The sequence below is a fragment of the Myotis daubentonii genome, chromosome 16 (genome assembly GCF_963259705.1).
Source record: "Myotis daubentonii chromosome 16, mMyoDau2.1, whole genome shotgun sequence".
Lineage (NCBI taxonomy): Eukaryota > Metazoa > Chordata > Mammalia > Chiroptera > Vespertilionidae > Myotis > Myotis daubentonii.
In genome coordinates this window covers 19,822,453-19,838,362 of record NC_081855.1, presented here as the reverse complement: position 1 = coordinate 19,838,362, position 15,910 = coordinate 19,822,453, and the positions used below count along the sequence as shown (strand labels likewise).

Genomic DNA, 15,910 nt, shown 5'->3' with positions numbered 1-15,910 from the left:
GGGTACCTGCAAGGCCAGCTTCCCAGGGCCCGGCTCCAGCTCCAGCAGGTGCACAGGCCTCCCGAGAAGCTTTCTGTGGTCTTTTCATGCAGTGGCGATGCAAGACAGAGCCCCTCGGGTCTGGGAGGCATCGCATCTGTCAGGGGCAACCCCGAGACGCAGGCCACAGTGCACTGGGGGGTGGGGAGGGGAGGGCAGTGCAGGGAGGGGTCACTTGCCCTTTCCTGTGTCCTCACCGAATGTAAGGGACTGAGCTCAGCAAGGTGAGGGGAGCCGTGTTAAAATGCACCCCGGGATTTTAACTTATAGACGTGACTGAGTGGCAAATCAGAGAAATCAATGCCATTGAAAAACCTTATTATTTACAGTTCGCAAGTGGAGGGGCCACGCCACCCCACGCCACGCAGGCCACAGGGGAAGCAGGCAGAGGTTTGATCGGGAGGCGGGAGGAGGGGAAGCCAGTGCGGAACCTCTTGTATTTTCTGAGGGGAGGAAGGCAGAGCAGAGAAAACCCCGTAGGACTGGCTGGTTCCAAAAGTGTCTGCGGCTCCGGCCTCCAGGGCTAGTCTCTAGTCTGCTCCCTGGTCCTGGGGGATTCAGGGCAGGGAAATATGGGCTTGGTGTGGGAGTTAGATAAAGGGGGTGGATTGATTGGTTTGCATATGACAGGCGAAGGCCAGTTTACTGTGTCCAGGAATTGGCATGCCCAGCTAGGCACCCCCAAGATGTCAAAAGAACATAAAATGAAAAAAGCCCCAAAACATGATTAATATGGGGATGTTGGGAACCTGAGAGAGGAAAAGGGCCCAGATCATTCCTTCTGGGCCTCTAGGACAGGAAACCACAGCCAAACCACGAATCGACCAGATGTGTGGTGTCTTCTAGAACTGGCTAAGAAACATGTGTGTATAAGTTTATTTTTTCAACATAAGTATAGATTGTGGTCAGAATTATGCTGCTTAAGGATATTATTTTTTTAAACACATTTTTATTGATTTCAGAGAGGAAGGGAGAGAAATAGAGAGATAGAAGCATTAATGATGAGAGGGAATCATTGATCGGCTGTCTACCTGGATGTGCCCTTGACGGGAATCGAACCCAGACCCTTCAGTCTGCAGGTCGGCGCTCTATCCACTGAACCAAACCAGCTGGGGCCGGAATACTTTTATTTAGTGGAGAATAACAGTAGGTGATGAAAGAATTCCGGAGCTGAAATGCTCGCTGAAGTCAGTGATTCCCAGGACAAACCTATTTTGACAGTGAAAAAACAGCAACACTGTTATATGTTTTTCCATTCATTTGGGAGAACTGTTTTTTATTCCACAATTGCATCCTGCCTACAAATTTGTGCATTCTAATACTTTCTCTTTTATAAAATGATGGAGGTAATTGATGGTGATTTGTTCATTTTGAATCCAAAAATTGGCAACATAAAAGTCTGCGACCTTTAATAAAAACAGAATAACAGCAATGCCTGATGTTTACAATGTGATTTGCCATTTACAGTCACATCCATGTATATTATTGTAATTTCCACTTGGTTTTTAAAACCTCACTATAAACAAGGTGGGAAGTGCCACAAATTGCCCTGGACCAGGAACCAGAAAACCTGGGGCTGGGTTAAAGCCTATGGCCTTAAATCCTAGCATCTGAGCTTTAACGGACGGTATTGACCTTGGGGCTGAGGCCCAGCTCCTTCATTTGCTCGCTGTGCCACTTTGGACAAGTTATCTAACATCTCTGCGCCTCAGTTTACTCAGCTGTGGAAAGATGACCACAATGGCTACTTCCTAGATTTGCTGATTGGGTGGAGATAATATATGTGGGTGCCACGATCTGCACCTCTCACGGAGGAAGTGTTCCTGGCGGGGTGCCTGCTGAGTCCCCTCCTGTAACTGGTAGAAGTGGAGCTCTTGCATTTCCTGAGGCTCCCACGGGAGGATGGGAGATCGTGGAAAGCTTCATTGATGATGTAAGATGAAAGGGGTTCCCCTCCAAGGTCCCATCTCCCTCAGTCTTGCCTTGGACACAGTCCAGCTGCCTCTTCAGCTGGGCAAGGACTAAAGCCACTGCCCAGCGTTCCCACTGCACGGTAAAGCACAGTGCAGTCCCGCATCTGGCTAGCTTAGCTCGTGTTCCCAGCTGCAGTGCATTGGGCGTGGGGTCCACAGGGCTATGGGCCATGTGGTTGCTAAGGCCACGTGATGGGCTAGTGCACGGGTGAGTGCAGGACACAGAGCAAGAGACTGCAAGGAAGCAGGAGCGAAGCAAGAGAGAATAAGAGAGAGAATTCCTTTGTCTGGAGATTAGGTATTCCCAAATTCTCATGGGCTTGCACTGGGGTCCACCCTCCTAGCCAGTGATCTTTATTCCAGGTTAGACAGACAGGCAAGCACCTTCCCTACTTCACCCTGACTTCGCGGCCCATGTGCCCATTTCCCCCTCTGTTTGACCCCTTCCCGCAGTGGTCTGCAGGGAATGGACTGGTGGTGGTTCCCTGGGGGGTGTGACGTTGCAGCTTCCTGGTGAAGCTGCCAGATGACCATGCTGATCATGTCTGGCTTCCTCGTTGCTTTCTGCCTATTATGAATATTGGCTAGCTAATTATGACAGTGACAGAAGCACTTAATGGTTCTCACTTAGTATCGGCTTTTGGATGAGCCTTGGCAACTGGAACACCTGGCACAGGTGTGGGATGAAGCTCATCACCTCACAGAGCTGTCTTTTTGACACTCTGCTGGTCCCGTGGCTGTCTCGGTTGTTACTGGCTGAGTGTTTCCTCATGAGTCTGAGTCCCAGGGAGCCCTCCTGCACCTGCCGCAGGAAGTGTGAGTGCAGGGAAAGAGGCCTGCCCTGGGCCATCTGCCATGGCCTTGGCCGGGGGAATGTCCTAGAATCCTCCCTCCTTCGTCGCTACCAGGTGGCCCCAGCCTTTATCACGCAGTTGCTTGTGCTTATTATTTGGAATCAGACATGAGAAGCCCGGGAGCCACTGTGTGTGGGGCTGGGTAGGGGCAAAGGAGAGAGAAAGAGCCTGGGTGGTGGTCGGGAGACCTGGGCCTCTCCCACTGACTTGCTGTGCAGCCTCAGCTCCTGCCTGTGGCCCGCCTTCTGTCCCGCCTCTGCGCCCCCTGTACCTGGAGTGCCTTAGCTGCCCTGGTTTTCTGTTGCTGCCTCTTTGTCTCCTGGTTCCTGTGGTCTGCATGTCTTTCTGTTCAGCCCTATCCACGCCACTCCACAGCACAGCGAACACTGACAGAGTGCTTCCAGCCTGGCCGCCACGGTGCTGGGTGCGAGCCCTCAGGGCACTAAGCATCTGCTCCTGGAACCTCATTCCTGGTCCTCCATCCAAAGGAAATGGTGCCATTTTTCACAAACCCGAGCTAGAAACATGGCGCCCTACTAGCCTTCTCCATCTCTGTCACCTTCCAGAGCGAGGTCAGACCCCTGAGAGTATCCACTCTCAGATCTCTCCTGCAGATCTCTCCGCGCCTCCACCCCTCTCTGTCCCCCCCACCCCCCTCTAGCTGAGGCCGCCATCTTCTCTCTCTCAGGCCGGTCCATCCTCCCTCTGCTGCCTCCCTGCCTCCAGTCTCTCCTACTCCAGTCCTCCCTCCAGAGTGTCAGGGAGACCTTCACAGGAGGCAGATCTGTCCTCGTGGCCCCTTCCACCCTCCTGCGACTCCTCGTCCACCAAGGATGAGCCTCACCCCTGCTTGACCCACCTGTTCACTATCCCGTCAGCTCTCCCCTGCCCGCCCACACCGGCTTCTAGAAGGAGTGTGGAGACTCTAAGCACAGTTTTTTCACAGGCCAATTGAGAAGCTTGAGCATCCCATCATCTCTGTGGAGGGGACCCAACCACCTCCTGGGCAGCAGAGTGTAGGAAGGACTGGGGTCCCAGAGCGATTCCTTGGGACCCAGCACTGTCGGTCCCTGCCTTCTCTGCCCCACTCACCGCTGCCCGGCTCAGAAACTGGGCCTCCCCTCCCTGCTGGTTCCTGCCATCATCTCAGAAGAGGCTGAGGGCGGGGCTGTGGGCTCAGTGGAGCAGTAACTCCTTCCCCTGCCCACCAGGTCCATCTCCAGGGAGGAGCCTGGCTCTCCCAGGAGACATGTAGCCGCCTCACTCTCCCCTTTCCCATCTCAGCAGGTCTACAGAGTGCAGGGCGCTGTCCTGGCTGGTCTCTGATCTCCATGATGACCTGGGAGCTGGGAAGGGCGATGGTCATTACGAGCATGTCACAAAGGGAAGACAAGGATTCAGGGTACATAAACAACCTTCTGAGGAAGGTGCTCGAACCCGGTCTCTTCACGCCTCCACCTCCAGAGCGTGGTTCCCATGTCTGGTCTGAGCTCCCATTTTCCCCTTTCCACGGTCACCGCCAGGTCTCTGGGGAAGTGCCCCATTGTCCCCTCTGTCACGCAAGTGCCCCCCTCAAGAGCCAGCTTCACTCCACCCCCAAACACCTTGGGGTCCAGAATGTGCAGAGGAAAGTATGAACTGGAGGGGCTTCTTCTCTCTCACCCCCACCTGATGAGGGAGATTCCAGGACAGGAAAACTGACTATGGGGCCCTCTGGTGGACCTGACACAGGTGACCCACACTCGTGGTTGTAAATGGCTTTCCCGGGGCTGGTGCCTGGCATCAGAGGCTGGAGTGGCGGCAGCAGGCGGCTGCCCCAGGTGCTGGAGGGTCTGCCCACGGCCAAGCCTGCTCATTAGAGTGGGGTGCCCAGTGGGACTCCACCCTCTCTCTGTCTCCAGAGCAGGACCCCACACTGGTCCCGATTGGGTCTCAGTGGTTCCAGACTGACCTTGGTCTTCCTCCCCACCGAGTGCTGCCCTAGCCACCCATGGGCCTGGTTTGTCCCAGGCTGTGTCCGGCTCCAGCTCCTGCTCCTGGACTGAGCTTGGCTCCTCCACCTATTCACTGTCAGACGAACCTCTAGGGTTGCCACAGAGGGACGTAGAGAGAAAATGGGGGTGTTCAGCATCATCTACCCCATCGTGGGGTTGTGGTCTGACCTCATGCCCACAGCCGGGGGTCAGTGACCAGAGCTCTGAATGCTCCTGCACCCCCTCAGTCGTGGGGCCCCCTAGCTGCCCACACGGGCGTGGCACACAGAGCCCCTTGCCCACAGCTGGCCTCCCCACTCCTCTGCCTGGTAACTGGTGTCTTTTTCTGGCCTGTGTGGGCAGCTTGCTGAGCACAGCTGCAGACGAGCTATATTTAGCCAGCTTTAATGAGCTCAGGATGGCAGACATCCGCCTTGGGAGCACTTTGCTTGCGTGTGTGTGTGCGTGCGTATGTCTGTGCTTGGCATGGTCTGCTGTAGTGTGTAGGCACCTGTGTACAGCCCAGTGTGCCCATGCATTTGTGTGTGTGCACTGCGTGTATGTCAATGTATTGGTGCATTTATTTACACACGGATAGGTGTGTGTCTGTGTGAGTCTACCCCTGTGGTGTCGGTGCTCTGCTGGGGACGTGTACAGCTTCTGACACCTACAGGGGTGCAAACTGGAAACACATTATTTGTTCATTTATTCATTTGTTTGAAAATGAGTAGCTTTGTACGCCAGCACCTTGATAGCCTCTGGGAATAAGATAGAGCAAAGAGAGTCCCCTCTCCCCCTCAGGGGCTGTGGCCGTCAGTAGAGGGACCTGCCTCTGGTGACCTGGTGGGGAGGGAGCCTCACTCCCCAGTTCTCCTCTGGGCACCTTCCCCTGGCCACGCCCAGCCTGAAGCCAGAGTCTCCGCCTCAGGCCCTGGCTGGGCTGGGAGCTGGAGGGTGGGTTGGGGACAAATGGAGACCATCCTGCACAGTCCACAGACTTACACAGGAAAGAACAAGCTTCCTTCATTTTTCTAGACACCGATTTATAATGTTCACCCTGCATAGCCATCCAACTGCTGGCAAAACTCCCCCTCTGTGATTCCAGGGGCCTCTCAAAGCCCAGGTGTCTCCCCACCTTGGGGGGTGAGGGGAGGCTGTGAGGGTGTGCGCCCGCCCCAGCCTGGCGGGCCCTTCGCCCTGGTCTGCAGCTCCTGGGGCCGAGGGGGGCCAGGCCCCCTGGAGCTGTTGTCCGTCCCCCTGGAGGTGTGAGGGTACCCCATGTTGGGAGGGCACCCCACATTCCTCTCTGTCCTCCTCTCAGCCTGGGAAGGGGTGGGACTTGCAGCCTGAGAGCATCTGTTTCCTCAAAGCCTTTCTTTCTGGGAACAAAGGTACTTTTGGAAACAAAACCCATGGAGCTCAGCCACAAATCTCCCCAGAGGCAGAGCAGCCAGAGCCAGGAGAAAGCAGACATTAACATCTCAGGGAAAAACCACCCCGCTATGTGCGCATTGAGAGAATTCTGATTTTTAATGTGCCTTTTGCGTAGGTAACACACATGGTGTAAAATTCTAAAGGAACAAAAGGTGACGAGTATGCCTCCCTCTCCCGTCCCCCAGCTCACCCAGGCCCTCTTCCGGGAAGCAAAGGTTATGACGAATTTCGTATAGACCATTCCAGAAATATCCTCTGCATGCCAGAACATCTCCATAAATATTCATCGATCCATATTTTTATCTATAACCCTCACAGATGGGAGCACCCAGAGCATCCCACTCTGCACCTTGCTTTCCTCAGATAATGCATATGGCGTTGGGATTATGATCTCAACACATTTAGAGGCGGGGCTTTGCAACGGTGTGTCCTATTTCAGCATAATTTGTTTCACCAGCCCCCATGTGGCGGGCACAGGGGGCTGCTTTCTGTCTTTTATCTATTTTATAAATAGTTGGCGATGGTTCGTGGTGTGCATGTGTCATGATGCACATGGACTTGGACCTGGTGGGTCAAGGGCATTGGGCATTTTGAATGACACCGGCAAATTGCCCTCCACAGCGGTGGGACTGGTTCTCACCTTCTCCAGCCATGAGTGAGGGCTGTTTTCCCACACCCTGGGTAGCACGGGGTTGGCAACTGCTAGTCTGAGAGGTGAGAAAAGGCATTTTGGAGTAACGAGCATTCCTCTAGTTTCGAGTTCTAAGGTCGAGTGCACCTTTTTGTAGGTGCAAAGGCCATTCCCAGTCCTTTTTTCTGGAACCCACATTCATTTTGAGGGGATTGCCAGGGTGAGACGGAATGTGTGGGTTGGAGCAGAGCCAGGGGGGAGCCTGGCAGGGTCCTTCTTTCCAGGGATCGCTCTGCTGGGCAGGCTGTGGCGTGGGAGGCATTTGAAAGAGTGATGAGAACACCCCTTTCTTATACCTCATCTTTGGCGACTTCGCTGCAGGAGGATGAAGGAGCCCTGGCCTAGTGACCTGGTTCAAAGCCCTATCCCTTCACATGCATATGGAGATAATCCACTTACCCTCTCTGAGCCTCAGTGTTCTCATCTGTAAAATGGGGAGAGCACCCTGACTGCTCAGGATGAATGGGAAGATTGCCTGAGACCCTGGATGACGATGAGAAACTCGGGACAGATCTTAAGAGGACTGCGTTTATTTCAGGAGGGTCACCAGGAAAGGGGGCGCCATGCCCTCCTAGTGTCACGTTGTGGCAGGCTAAGGGGGTTCTCCTGTGCTTGAATATCCGGAAGCTTCCCTGGGCCTGTTTGAGATGGTGACATTCCTGGTCTGGGATGGGTTCCAAGAGGAGTTGCTCCCTGGAGCTATCCCCAGGCTCACGTGGGGTGGCCAACAGGTTTTCAAGAAGCAGGATCTGGACTCAAGCCCTGGGAAGGGTCAGGCCATGGTCTGGGCTAGTGTCTCTGTGGGGGGCTAGTTGGCCCTCCGGGGTTTTGGCCTCGTTAGCCCGGTGAAGCCAGGCTGACCCGATTGGATTCTGACACCGAAAGGGTTACGGAGTCCGAGGAGGGGCCTCAGCCTCGAGGTCCCCAAGTCTGGTTGGAAATTCCTGCCCTGGCGCCCCTGCTAAGTGGTCACTTACATAACTTGCTTGTATAACCTGGTGAAGGAGAACTCCCTGCTTTCTTCAGGCCGGCATGGGTCGTTCCTGAACTGTTGTAAACATTCCTAGGTTGTGTTGAAACGTGGAACTCTCCAGAAACCAGCACACCCCCTTTCATCCGGGCTCTGCCCTCTGCTCCTGGGACCCAGGCAAGGCTCTGCAGGGATTTAGGGGCAGCCCCCAGGTCCCCTAGCGCCTGCGCTCCTCCAGGCTGGGCCCCCCTCCACCCTCTCCTGCCTAGTTACTGGTCTGCAGAGATGCTCTCAAAGTGGCCCTAGGTGCAGGGCACAGCAGGGATGTCCCTCCTCATTGTGAACTGAAGTCTCCAGTGCATGCAGCCTCAGAGATACCTCTGGAGGCCCGATTATCCTGGCCCAGGCTGTTTGCAGCCTTTGGTCATGTGGCCAGGCGTGATCACATGATCTAGGTCTTTGTCATGTGACTGGACCTGATCATGTGACCCAAGGCACTTGCTAGAACCTTGAAGTCACTGCTGTATCTGATTCATCTTGGTATTTTCAGCCCTGACACAAATTTGGGCAATAATCAATAGTAGAAACCAGCAAGTGATGTCAAGTTTTTTTTAAGAGAGAGAGGAAGAGGAAGGGAAGGAGAGAGAGAGAGAAACATCCATGTGAGAGCCCAACATTGATTGGCTGCCTCTTGCACACCCCCTACTGAGGATCCAGCCCACAACCCAGGCATGCGCCCTGACCAGGAATCAAGCCTGAAACCTTTTGTGGCTAACCAACTGAGCCACACCAGCCAGGGCTCGAGTTTTTGTGTTTTTTTAAAAACATTTTTTATTGATTTCAGAGAGGAAAGGAGAGGGGCGAGAGCGATAGAAACATCAATGATGAGAGAGAATCATTGATTGGCTGCCTCCTGCACGCCCCCTACTGGGGATCAAGCCCACAACCAAGGCATGTGCCCTTGGCTGGAATTGAACCCGGGACCCTTCAGTCTGCAGACCGATGCTCTATCCACTGAGCAACACCAGCCAGGACTCGGGTTGTTTTTTTAACCCAGACACAGGATCATAAATCACTCAGTGTGCTTCATGTTCATTCGTTCCTTGCACAAGCATTTCTTTTCCTTTTTATATTGCCTCATTAGCCTGTCAGCTCTGAGAGGGGAGGACAACATTTTATTTTTTTTGTAGTGTTTACATTTAGTAAAGGAGGGGCTGTGGCTTGTTTAAAAATGTCCTTATCATCAATGAGACACATGGTTATATTGTCTATTTAATAGAAATGTTCAGGAATAATTTTAAACTAAAAAAAATATGGGCTCACTGGAGAAAAATGGGAAAATAGAGAGAAGTAGGAAGTTAAAAAATATCACCCATTGTCCTATCATTTAGAGAAAACCATTTATGAACATTTGGCGTGTTTCCCCCCAAAAACACAGCCCCGTCCACCCACCTCTCCACCTAGTTTGCTGTTTTTTCACAGGGTGGGGTGCCGGGGCCTGTGGAGAAGGGTGGCCTGGAGTTTGGCTGGTGAACAGGTGATGGCTTTTTAGTTGTGTTCGGTGGAGCCCCAGGGGCCGCTGAGGGGCAGGGGGGAGTGGAGCAGGAAAGTGAGGCTCTGGGCCCCCCAATCTGCTTCCGCCAGAGCCGGTCCACTTTCATCTGTTTTGCAGATTGGGCTCCTAAAGAAAATTTCCTGGGATGAAAGATCCCCCAGCTTTTAAAGGTTTAATAATCATCGGAGGAGGGTCCCTTCTTTCCCCTGCTTCGTGCTGTGCCATTCACATCAGGCAGAGCCGGGAGGCCTGGCGTCGAGGCTTCCTGCATGGGCTCCATTCATTAACCACACCCCGAGCTGTCCTGAGAGCTGCACGCTCCCTTCCCTGTTTGTCATTCTGCTCCTGTCCCCCCTCCCCAGATGCCCCAAGCCCCAGGTGTTCCCTTAAGTTCCAGGCCAGGGACCCTCCTCAGCCAGCAGTGAAGGAGGGTTGACAAGGAACGGTGCAGGCGAGCCTATCAGAGCTGCTCCTTCCTTTGCTAAGGGCTCCCCAAACACGTGTTTGTTAATTTGTCTGGGAATCGACACCAAGCTCCCTAGTTGGAATCAATCGCTTTGAAATCCAGGTGACCTTTTCCACCTGCAGTTCCCTGGCTCCTTTTCCTTTCTCCTCAGTCCCTCAGAGCCACTCGCCAATCGCACCTGCTGGTGCTGTCGGGGTCCTCGGGGTGATTCTGCCGAGCTCACGTGAGGCACCGGGAGGCTTGAGCTCACGTGAGGCACCGTGTCCTCACGCTTGGGCTCAGAATCCCTGACTGCCTGGCTCGGAACCCCTTGTTCTGCCGTGGTGTGGAGAGGGTGTCCGAGATCATCCTCTGACTAGGGCAGTGATGGCGAACCTATGACACGTGAACTCATTTTTTTGGTTGATTTTTCTTTGTTAAATGGCATTTAAATATATAAAATAAATATCAAAAATATACATCTTTGTTTTACTATGGTTGCAAATATAAAAAAATTTCTATAGGTGACACGGCACCACAGTTAAGTTAGGGTTTTTCAAAATGTTGACACGCTGAGCTCAAAACGTTCGCCATCACTGGGCTAGGGCATTCACTTCCCACCACGTGTCTCCTGCCTCCTCCAGTGTGTGTGTCCCTCTCCGTGTGGTTTCCCTGGGGCTCTGAGCCCCCCGCGTGCTGCGGCACCAGGCTCTGCACCGCCCAGGTCTTCCCAGGCATGTCTCCTGCACCCACACCGAGCAGGAGAGCAAAGCCATTGGGTTCGAACACAGATGGCTTATGCTAGGCCTGTGCTTCCACGCGCCCACAGGGGCTTAGGTGCTTTGTCCGTGCACCTCAGGACGTGCCCCCCGGTCCCACGCTGGGCCCAGCTCCGCTCCGTTGATCCCAGGGGTGAGTAATGGAGATGGGACCACTGCAGGGGCCGGGAGAATGGAGGGTGAATGGAGTGTCTGTTTAGCTAGGGGGCACCCGCCCCTCCTGGGTCCCAGCTGCAGGTGGCAGGAGAGAATGGAGACGGTGGGGCTGGGCCAAACCGGGTGTCTGTGCTTCGGGTGCTGAGTGCGTGGGTGACGACCGTGGCTGTTGTCCCAGGAGCAGTATGGCACAAGGGTAGTTAGAAGGGATGATCACCATTTGTGCCTTTCCAAGGTGGTGATTAAGCAAACACAGCCTCTATTCCTTAGCTGGCAGGGGGAGCCATGGTGAGCTGGGTGGGCCGCCAGTCCCAGCACCGGGACTGGCAGGGGTGCTGGAAGCAAGCGCAAGCTTGTCACAAAATGTTATCACAAAACAGCTGTCTCCCCGCCCTCCCACCCACCCACCCCTGCCCCCCGCCCCGGGCCCCGCAGCCCATATCAGAGCACACAGGGACCAGCCTGAATAGGAACAAGCAGACAGACATGAACAGGACGTGGGCCATCGCCGGCATGTGGCTCCCACCGCCCAGGACCCGGCCAGCAGATCTGGTCACCCGCAGCTCTGGGGCAGCCTCTAGATGCGGCGCCACAAGCCCTGGCCGGGCTGCTTTAGAATTCCCAGAGGCTCCCAGTGCGGTGTCCCTCGGGGCTTTAAGAAATGTCTTCCCAGTGGACGATGTTGCCCTGAACCAATTTCTCCTGGGGCTCGACAGCCCAGAGCTGCCTCACAGGCGGTGCACGCCCAGGATCCTCACTTGTGATGAGTTTTCACAGAAACGCCACACTGAGCCCTGACAGCTGCAACACCCCGTCTCGGGGCCACGGTCTGAGGGGGAATAGACGGTGACCTCGCAGCAACGAGCCTGGCCCGCTCCCCATGCCCGGGGCAGCCATGTCTGCTGCGGTAGATCTGACAAGGCTTTCCAGAGGCGGTGGCGGCTGAGCGGGGTTCTGAGGACAGGTGAGGATTTGCAGTCTGCAAAGGGAGGCAGGGCTCACCAGGCAGAGGGCTCGGGGCAGGCAAGGGAAAGAGTGATGTCTTGTGGGTGAGTCTGAGCCGCTGGTCGCTGTTACTGTGGTGGGATGTCTGGTTCTTGGAAGAGCAGAGAGAGCCCTTGTGGGCGAGGAACAGGCAGGGGGCCCCCAGGTGGCCTTTCTGCTTGTCTGCAGAGGCTTCTGGGAAGACGGAGACATACCATACCTTTCAGCGGGGCGACTCTGGTCCTGGTAGTCGACTCTCTAGGGGTCAGAGCCGAGACCTGATGGGCTGGGACAACCTGCCGGCGTCCCATCCCCACCGAGCCAGGAGCTGCCTCAGCAGAGTTTGCAGCCAGGATACAGCACTTGTCCCCTGATTTGATGCCCAGAACATCGCGTGGGCCCCCGGGGAGCTGGGCCTCACAGCATTGAGCCAGGCAGGTCGAGGATGTGGGTGCTCCCCCGTCGGTGTAATCAGTGAGGGTGCAGGATGCAGCCCCCACCTAATGGGGGGGCATGGTGCCCGCGAATGGCAGGACCCTCATGTCTTCCCTGCGACTTATTTATAGCCTCGCTGTGGCAATTTGCGGCAATCACAGTATTTATCCTGTAATCACACTGCACGCAGGCTCCCCAGTGCAAGTAGGCACCCAGCCCAGCGAGGCCAGAGCCTGCCAGGGCTCAGGGAGGACTTGGGGACAGGCAGGAGAGTGTGGGGGCGGCAATGTCCCCATCAGCCTCTGGCCCCATCTTTTTTATTTATTTTTTAAATATGCTTTTATTGCTTTTAGAGAGGGAGGAAGGGAGAGCGGGAAGAGAAAAATATTGATGAGAGACACATGGATTGGCTGCCTCCTACACACCCCCTACTGGGGATTGAGCCCAAAACCTGGGCAGGTGCCCTGACCTGGAATTGAGCCAGCAACCTCTCAGTGAATGAGACAACCCTCAACCAACGGAGCCATACCAGCCAGGGTTGGCCCTATCTTATCACTGTAGTCCTAAGCCCCCCAAAGCACCCTGGATGATAATAGTAATAATGATGATGATGATAATCATCACTTACATAGCATTTACTATGTTCCAGTTCCCATTCTACGCCTCTTCTGTACATGAACTCGTTTATCCTCATCACCATTCTAGGAGGTCACTGGCATGATTATCCACATTTTCCAGATGAGAAAACCGAGGTGCAGATAACACAGCTGGTAAGAGCCAAGATTTGAACTCAGGTGTTCTGGCTCCAAAGTCCATGGTTTCCAAAGGGGCAGATCAGGGCCCTCCCCGGCTCCAAACCCACGGACTCAGCCCTGCCGGCTCCTGGCTTCTCCCGGGCCACCTGCAGCATATGAGGCTGCACACACAAAGCCACACCCAGCTTCCCTCCTGGCCTCTTTCTCTTGCTGGTGAACTGGCCCCCCCAGGGCAAACTGGGCTCCCTCTCCGGGGTGTCACTTATGGGTTTGTGCTCCTATTTCTTGTGCAGAATGAGGATTTTCTTGTCCACCTCCCCCAGAAGCCCTGGATGTCAGATGGAGGAGGGAACACTTTGTCAAGCATTGTCCTCTGTTGAGTGTGGGGCACTCTTAGCTGGGTTCATGTGCCAGCTCGCTCAGTCTTCTCAGTTGTGTGGCCAGGAGTGAATGACTTAGGTTGTTTGAGCCTCAGTTTTCTCATCTGTAAAATGGGGTAATAACAGGACCAAAACCCAGAGGTTACTGGTGGGGATGAACGAGATGATCCCTGTACAGCACACAGTGCCTGGGACATCCGTCCTCAGCAAAACAGAACCATCTACTGCTGTCGTTTATTTTGACGCTGTCCCGAGGGCAGGGCCCTGGTGTCCTCTGGCCAGGTCCAGGGCAAGATATAGGATGTTAGAAATAAGGCAGGAGAGTCGGAGCCCCTGAAAGGAGCATTAGGAAGTGCTGGGCAAAGCCAGGCCTCAGAACAAGTTTTTCCTCTTCCTCCTCCTAGCCAGAGCCCTCCATCATTTACAAAATGATTTCCTGTCTGTGTGGGCAGCAGCTCTGAGCTCATAAAGCAGTTACCCTTAGACCAGGGTTGTGTCTGCGAGGACAGACGATTGCAAAAATGCACTTCCCTGCTGAGCAAAGCTTCTCGTTTGGAATTCCTGGCAGATGCACCCTCCCCCGGGGCCAGTAGTGGCTGAGGAGATGATGACACAGACACACGTCGGCCGTTGGCCGGGGCTCCCACCCACACCAGCCCACCTGCCAGGGTTGCCCGCAAAGCCCCTGGGAAGGACCCTCCCCAAATGTGCTTCCTGGGAGGGTGCAGCAGGCTCTCGGCGGGGGTGGGGGGAAAGTGAGGAGAAGGAAAGGGCCACCCTTGCCTGGAACCGGCTGCTTTAAGAGAGGAGCTCCCTGTCATTGAAGGCAACCAAGTGGTTCACAGTCTAGCTGCGAGGCTCAGCCACACACAGAAAGTAGTACCCGTCTCAAGGGGAGAGGGGCCAGCCGGACGGAAGGAAGGACTCCTCACTTTCTCGAGGTGGCCGCATCATCGTAGGCAGCGAGGGGGCTGCTGGAGGTCTTGGAGGTCTCTCTGCACCTGAGAGTCCAGAGCAGTGATATTCAGGCATTCGATCAGGGGTCAGCAAGCTTTCCTTTAAAGGGCCAGACGGTAAATATTTTAGGCTTTGCGGGCTGTAAAGTCTCTGTGGCACATAAGCAGCCACAGATAATGCGCAGATGAATGGGCATGGCTCTGTTCCAATAAAACTTTATTTATAAACACCGGCAATGGGCCAGACTTGGCCCAGGAGTGTAGTGTCTGTGTTGGAGGAAAGAGAGAGCAGAGAGGGTTGGCTGCCAAGGAGTACTTCCTGAAGGTGGGGGCGTTGAGCCAGGCAACTGAGGGGAGCAAGGAGAACATTTCTGGCAGCGCTGGCTTCCCCCACAGCTGGAGGGGAAGAGTGGCCGTGAGTGTGGCCCCCAGTGCTGGCCTTGCCTCTGAGGAGCCATCTTCCCCTGCATGGGGTTCCCATAATTCAAGGCCTCTGACAGCTTCAAACATAATTAGTTTTTTAAAATCCAGCAGCTGTGGTCCGTTAAAAAAATTACATATATATTTTAAATTGATTTCAGAGAGGAAGGGAGAGAGAGAGAGAAATATCAATGATGGGAGCGAATCCTTGATCGGCTGCCTCCTGCGTGCCCCACACTGGGAATGGAGCTCACAACCCGGGCATGTGCCCCGACTGGGAATTGAACCATGACCTCCTGGTTCAACCACTGAGCCACGCTGGCCGGGCTGTGGTTGTTTTCAGAAGGATGCTCGGCCCAGGAAGTGGGAGCCATCTAATACAGGAAGTGGAAGCCATCGGACGCCCCTTACACTGTTGCTGCTGCTGTTAGTGAAGGAAAGAGCAGGGTCGCTCCTTTCTAGGGTGGCCCTGCTGGCCCTGGGACGGCCCCGTGACCCGGCCTCATCCTGCTGGACGTCCGCTTGATGGGAGGAGAAAGGTTTCACGTGGTGTTTGGTTCGGAGGCCGGGGCTGAGCAGGGGACGCCCTAGCTCCGACGCTAGCGCTCCACGGCCTGTGGGCCCACGCCTCCTGCCAGCTGAGCTCTGCTCTGCTCCCCCTCAGGAGAGCTGTACCGGGTCTCCTTGAGAAGACAGAAGTTCCCGGCCCAAGGAAGCATTGAGATCCACGAAGACAGTGAGGTAGGCGGTGTCCGAGGCTGTCGGGGCCCGCCCCTGTGCTCAGGGTGTAAGGCAGAGCCCTGGTGCACAGGCTGCCTAGTTTCCATCCGGCTCACCTGGCTTGCGGTGCGACCCTGGGCAGCAACCCCTCCTGCTCTGGGCTGTGGCTCTCATATGCACAAGAAGGGCCTCCTGGGATCCTTCCGACCCAGACATTGAGGGGCTTGCCCTCCTGGCAGCCTGTGCCCCTCATCATATGGGGGCAGGAAAGTCCCTGACTCGGAGCTGAGACAGGCTGGGCACAGTGCCTGCTTCTCTGGCTGCAGGCCGCCCCCCCCCCCGCACCCCCCTCCGGTGTGTGTGTGTGTGTGTGTGTGTGTGATTCATTGTG

At 55.0% G+C, this 15,910-nt stretch overlaps 1 protein-coding gene across 4 annotated transcripts in view; it reads left to right on the top strand.

Annotated features, from left to right (window-relative positions):
- Nucleotides 1–15,910, top strand: part of PITPNM3 (PITPNM family member 3) — an 88,060-nt gene that overhangs the window by 45,738 nt on the left and 26,412 nt on the right. For all 4 annotated transcript variants that reach the window (XM_059669002.1, XM_059669001.1, XM_059669003.1 and 1 more), the window contains one exon: nucleotides 15,464–15,540. In XM_059669002.1, the coding sequence (XP_059524985.1) occupies nucleotides 15,464–15,540 (77 nt within the window). The remainder of the gene's footprint in view (nucleotides 1–15,463; nucleotides 15,541–15,910) is intronic.